This window comes from Syngnathus typhle, linkage group LG19, assembly GCF_033458585.1.
Source record: "Syngnathus typhle isolate RoL2023-S1 ecotype Sweden linkage group LG19, RoL_Styp_1.0, whole genome shotgun sequence".
NCBI lineage: Eukaryota > Metazoa > Chordata > Actinopteri > Syngnathiformes > Syngnathidae > Syngnathus > Syngnathus typhle.
In genome coordinates, this window is record NC_083756.1 from 3,591,493 (window position 1) to 3,597,947 (window position 6,455).

Consider the following 6,455-nt stretch of genomic DNA (forward strand, 5'->3'; position numbering starts at 1 on the left):
GAAACGCCCCTTAAGCCTGTGTTCTTCGACTTAGATTCTAAGGCTTTGTCATGGTTCAAAATGTTATGGCACATAAAAAGAAAAAATATATATATATGCCCCCACAATAATACAATGCTGAATAGCTTTCACATTCAGAAACTATATTTGACCACCACTTGTTTGATTCACCGGCTCTGGTCTGCGCTTAATACTCACACGCGCAAGCAAGAACACGAGGAAGGGCGCGAGGGTGAGAGAGCGAGTTCGCCCCTTGAACCACAGCGCCCTCTAGCGCCTACTCTGCGCATGGTTTTCCAGCTGCTCCGCTCGCCCGGAAAACAATCACAGTGTTGAACAGCCAGAGGACGACGACGACGCGGATTGCGCACTCATGTCAGTGTGTGTGCGCGTGTGTGTGTGCGCCCGTCAGTACACGTCGGTACAACACTTTAGCTGCGTGCGCGGATCTCCTGGAATAGTCATCATCGGCTGCTCCCGCCGCCGCCGCCTCCTCATCCTCCTCATGGGATCTTGATTTGCTGCGCACAATGTGGAAAAAAATGCCCGTGAATACTTGAGGAGTGACGACAACTTTCCTCCCATTTCGGACCCGGAGAGGAGGAGTTGGAACGCGGGCAGAGAGAGTGAGGAAAAAAGGAAGGAGAAGAAGGGGGGCTTCTGCTGCGTCTGTGATCCGTCCGTCCGCTCAGCCCCCGCCGCTTGGAGCCGTGCAGCCCGGGCTAAACGCGAGGGATGTGGCCCGCGGAGGAGCGTCGCTCGCCGCGGTGGGGCTCCACGGATGCTGCGGATCGGTCGGGCTCGTGGCGGTGCCTTTGTGGACCGGACACCGACTGGGGCTGACGGATGTTTGCGCAACGACTGGAGTTTTTTTCCTCTGTGTGGGACTGATGGAAACATGGAAGGCAGGTTTATTTTTGTGTCGTAAGACATGTTTCTCCACTACCCATGTGCAGATGTGTGGAAAGTGCACTCAAGTTTTTGCCTCCACAAGGACTTTTTTTTTTTTTTTTGGCGTTCCTGGACTTAACTATGGGATAATCCATTAATTTCTAAAAGGAGTGTTTTTAAGTGCTGAACCGCAGCATGGCGCTTAACTGGGCTGTCTTTCTCATCCCACTCTGGGCAGTGGGAGCAACATTCTCGGGGGTCCTGAACGTCACAGACGGAGACATTTTTGCGGACGACATGCTGCAGGTCCAACTCGCTGGGGACCGAGTGGCTGAGCAGCAGGCGGGTTTTTCCCACCCGGGTCTCTATTTCGGCCCAGGGGACGTATCGCAAATGAGACAAAGGTCCTCGAGCAGCCACGGCCACATATATAAAGTCATCCGTGCGGCAGCTCTCACCATGCTGTCCAACGCTCCTTCCTACCTCGCGCCTGCCAAGCACGAGGAGTTTTCAAGCAAGTGGAACGAGATTTATGGGAATAACCTGCCTCCCCTGGCACTGTACTGCCTGCTGTGTCCCGAGGACTCGGCCGCCCTGCAGTTCCTCATCAAATTTATGGACAGGATGGCTGAGTACCCAAATTGGAAGGTAACCAGCGCGCCCCACGACGAGGTCCCAATCGCGCACTCCCTGACCGGCTTCGCCACGGCCTACGACTTTGTTTATGCCTACCTGGACGTACGGCGGAGAGACATTTACCTCAAGAAGATCCGCTCGCAGACGGCGGCTCTTTACGACTTCTCCAAGTACAGGGGCTGGGGACGGCAGTACCTCCACAATCACCAGACCACCAACGTAATGGCCCTTCTGACCGGGGCCATCGTGGTGGGGTCTCACGACGACCCGGAGTCGATGCTTTGGAAACAATTGGCAGTCAACTGCATGGAGAAAACCATGTTCCTGCTCAACCACGTGGTGGACGGCACGCTGGACGAGGGGGTGGCGTACGGGAGCTACACGGCCAAGTCCATCACGCAGTACGTCTACTTGGCGCAGCGACACTTTGGCATCGACAACACGCAGAACAATTGGCTAGGCGCGCACTTTTGGTTCTACTACGCCACGCTGCTGCCCGGCTTCCAGAGGTCGGTGGGAATCGCCGACTCCAACTACAACTGGTTCTACGGGCCCGAGAGCCAGCTGGTGTTCCTTGACGCCTTTGTCCTGAGAAACGGCGCGGGGAACTGGTTGGCTCAGCAGATCCGCAAACACCGACCCAAAGACGGCCCCATGGGCCAGTCATCGGCACAACGCTGGGCCACGTTGCACACAGAGTACATCTGGTACGACGCTCGGCTGGCCCCGCAGCCCCCCCTCGGCTTTGGCAGAGCCGCCATGCACATTTTCTCCAATTGGGGCGTGGTGACCTACGGGGCCGGGCTGCCCAGCGGCCAGGGAAACACTTTTGTTTCCTTCAAGTCTGGCAAGCTGGGCGGCCGCGCAGTCTTCGACATTGTCCACGAGAAACCCTACTCGTGGGTGCACGGTTGGAATAGTTTCAACCCGGGTCACGAGCACCCGGACCAGAACTCTTTTACCTTTGCTCCTAACGGGCAAGTGTTTGTGTCAGAAGCACTTTATGGGCCAAAGTTGAGCTACCTTAACAACGTACTGGTGTTCGGTCCGTCCCCTACGAGCCAGTGTAACGCTCCGTGGGAGGGGCAGCTTGGCGAGTGCTTCAAGTGGCTGCGTTGGAACGACGAGGGAGTTGGCGACACCAGCGGCGAGGTGATCGTGGCGGTGTCCCACGGAGACGCCATGTTCGCCAGCGGGGAAGCCGTGTCGGCGTACTCGCCCGCCATGAGGCTGCAGAGCGTGTACAGAGCCCTGCTCTTGCTCAACTCCCAAACGCTTCTGGTGCTCGATCACGTGGAGAAGGCGGCCGACTCGCCCGTCAGGTCGCTCAGCGCCTTCTTCCACAATCTGGACATTGACTTCAAATACGTTCCCTTCCGGTTCATGGACCGCTATAATGGCGCCATGATGGACGTGTGGGACGCGCACTATAAAATGTTTTGGTTCGACAGCAAGGGGAATAGTCCAGAAACCCGCATCCAAGAGGCGGAACAGGCGGCCGAGTTTAAAAAGAGGTGGACTCAGTATGTTAATGTAACTTTCCCGATAACGGACTCCGTCAGCAGGACAGCTTACGTGTTCCACGGGCCGTACGTCAAAGTGTCCAACTGTAAGTTCATAGATAGCAGCACAAACGGCGTCAGGCTCTCATTGACCATTAACGGAACAGAGACCATTGTGTCCATTGCGACAAATTACAAAGACATCGGGGCGAGGTCGGCGTATCTCGGCTACGGCGGCCACTGTAAGGTGGAGGATCCGTATCGAATCACCCGATTCGGTCTGGGGACGCAAGCAGCCTCCAAACAGACAACCGGCGACAATCGACTCTTTGACTTTGCCTTTACGCTCAACGCCATGGCGGCCCTGAGTCTTTGCGCGGTTGCTGCTTTACTCGCCATGCAGCGGAAGTTTTACGACGTGTGCTTCAGGCTGCGGCGGCTCATGCGCTACGCCCTGCTCGCCATCCTCTTCCTGTGGATAGGCGGCCTGCTCTTTGTGTCCAACAGCTGCGATCGGCTCCTCTGCGGGGTCAAGTGGAAAAGCCAAGTCGAGCCGCAAGTCCGGCCGCAAGAGCAGCGCCAAGTCGCCCTGCCCACCGTCCTCATCGCATCTCTGCCCGGCTCGGGGGCGGAGATCCTCAAGCACCTTTTCTACAACAGCTCAGACTTTATTTACATCAGGGTGCCCACAGAGCACTTGGATATACCTGAGACCGAGTTCGAGTTTGACTCTTTGGTGGACGCCTGCGAGTGGTCCCAGTCATTGGCCAAGCAGGGCCGATTCAGAATGATCCGAGGCTGGCTCCACTCACTGATCTACAACACCAAGCTGCACCTGCAGAACATTCAGCTGGCGAAGGAGGACTGGGCCCAGCCGCCCCAAGAAGAAGACTCCAAGAAGCGGTCCAGGCGGCGGCAGCCGTCGGCGGCGCTGAAGGGCAAGCTGCGAGCCAGCGCCGACCGAGACGTGGAGTACATACGGGAGCTGAGGCGCCACGTGGCTCAGTACCCAAACAGCCGTGTTGTTTTCAACATGCGAAGCGGGAGCTGGCCGCTGAAGCTTCCGTTTATCCGGGAGGTTGTGGGACCTTCCCTGAAAAGCCTCTACGTGGTGAGGGACCCGCGAGCGTGGATTTATCTCATGTTGTACAACAGCGAGCCCAGCTTGTACTCCCTGAAGAATATCCCTCAGCACCTTTCCTTGATATTCAAGGAGGGCGCCGTCAAGGACGGCTGCCCGAGCGTAGCGCCGGAATTCCACGCTCTCCGAGGACTGCTGGCCCGGGAGGAGAGCGACCCGGTGTCGATACTGGCCCACCTGTGGCTTGCCCACACCGCCGCGGTGCTGCGGGTCAGCCTCAGCCTTCCGGAGGACTCCTACCTCCAAGTGCGCTTCGAGGACGTGGTCAACTCCCCGCAGGAGACGGCGCAGGGAATCCACGCCTTCCTGGGGGTGCCGGTGTCGCCCGCCGCCCTCAACCAGCTGGCGTTCACCACCTCCACCAACTTGTACAGCCTGCAGTACGAGGGCGACATCTCGCCGGCCAACATCGCCGCGTGGCGGCACAAAATGCCGCGGCGGGACGTGAGGCTGGTGGAGGACATCTGCGGGGGGTTGATGGAGAGGTTGGGCTACAGCCGCTTACCCGGCTGACTCCGCACTGCTGTTGTCCTTGTTTGCACTGATTTGAAACTCATCAACAGGTGTGTACTCACAAATGGGGGCATTTTATATTAAAATAGATTTGCTGGGGCTTATCGTTTCACGCTTACTGAGTGAGACGCACGCCCTAAAAGGGTCTCCTTGTGAGTCTTAGTAAGAAAGGACCGGTTCTGAGTCCTCAATCTGTGATGTCAGAATTTGTTTTTACGCTGCTGAAGGGGACGTTCTGTTTAGGGGCAATGAAACTATTTATTGACTCTTTGTGGTTCTTTTCTTTTGTTAAGTTTGCAATTGTTGGAGCTCTTTTGGTGTCCTAAAAAAACGCAACTGGCCTCAGATTGGCGGAATCAGATATTGGATAAAAGCTTCAAAGGTGTCTGGAAAATGCTCAAGGAGCAGATTCCAAAAAAGAAGCTACCTTGCCAGTCCTGGAGACCCGTTGCTTTATCACACTTGAAGATCCCTGCACCTCTGAGGCCTCTTTCTGCTCTCTGAACCTGATCCGCTTCCCTTTAAAAATAGGCATCATCTTTTTGGTTTATTTGAAGATGTCACCACTGTTTGCGCACTTTTCACTCTATTTGGGGCACTATTGATGTACGTACATCCTCCCATCATGGCTTAAGAGCGTTTGAAGTGTTTGTGAGTTCCAAAGATGTGTGTGCTGTGGATATGATTAGCATTCCAACTCCCACTGGCGTTTATTGAATTAGATCAGAGGAAAGTGTTTAATGCGGGATCAGAAAAAAAGAGAAAAAGGAGAGTGTTGCTGTCAGCCGTGACACTTTTCCCGTCGAAGCAATTTTCCACACCCCCTTCCCCCCTCAGTCGGTGGCTCATATTAATCTGCAAAATGTCACAAACGAGGCAAACGGTTTCCATTTTTCTGCCTCGGTCAATCAGACGTCTAATGATGCATTGAGGGTGGGGGAAAGGTGCGCTTTTTGCGCTGCTCTCATTGCCGTCACTTTCAACCTGCGATTGATACGGTGCAGCCTTCCATTGCAATTGTTGTCTTCTCAAAGGTCTTGTAAAGGAAAATAAAAAAAAATGAAAGCACCATTACAGTGTCTGGCAGCAGTCCTTTTTTTTGAAAACACAAAATGTTGACAGTTTTACGAGCCACACTCGCAAAAGTTGCTTCAACTGTTTTGGGCCGCCTCAAACTTTTCAACTCAGAATGTGGAAAAAGCTTGAAACTGGCTGAAAGTCAAACAAAGCTAAGCAAATACATTCATTTGTTGTCTTCATGGAAGGCAGACAAAAGTTAACTTGGTTGTTGGTGGAAAGCACCTCGGGCAAATAGTTCCGCCGACGAGCTCAACTTGTTTCCACAAGTTGAATATTTTTTTAATTAATTTTTTTTGTGGGATGTCATGGGAGGGTGCGCCTTGAAATGTCACACAGTAGTTCTGTAACCTCCACTTACAAACTTCTAATAACGCCAATGATTAATTTTTTCACACTAGGCCTCAATTCGTCACATACAAAGTTAACAATGCTTTTTATATTGTTGTATATATATATATATATATATATATATATATATATATATATATATATATATATATATATATATATATATATATATATATATATATATATATATATATATATATATATATATATATATATATAAAAGAGAGAGCGAGAGAGAGAGATTTTTAGGGTTTATCCTTCTGTCTCGGCAGAACCATTGGACAGAAACCACGTTTGAGTCCCCCTAGTGGTGACCTGAGATCTCCTCTCCTGTCAGTGCACTC

At 52.9% G+C, this 6,455-nt stretch overlaps 1 protein-coding gene across 1 annotated transcript; it reads left to right on the forward strand.

Annotated features, from left to right (window-relative positions):
* The first annotated feature begins 271 nt into the window (after positions 1-271).
* On the forward strand, positions 272-5,757 carry LOC133143477 (dermatan-sulfate epimerase-like protein). The gene has a single exon (XM_061265374.1). It carries the CDS (start codon positions 1,087-1,089, stop codon positions 4,681-4,683), a length of 3,597 nt encoding a protein of 1,198 aa, XP_061121358.1. The 5' UTR covers positions 272-1,086; the 3' UTR covers positions 4,684-5,757.
* The last annotated feature ends 698 nt before the right edge of the window (positions 5,758-6,455 follow it).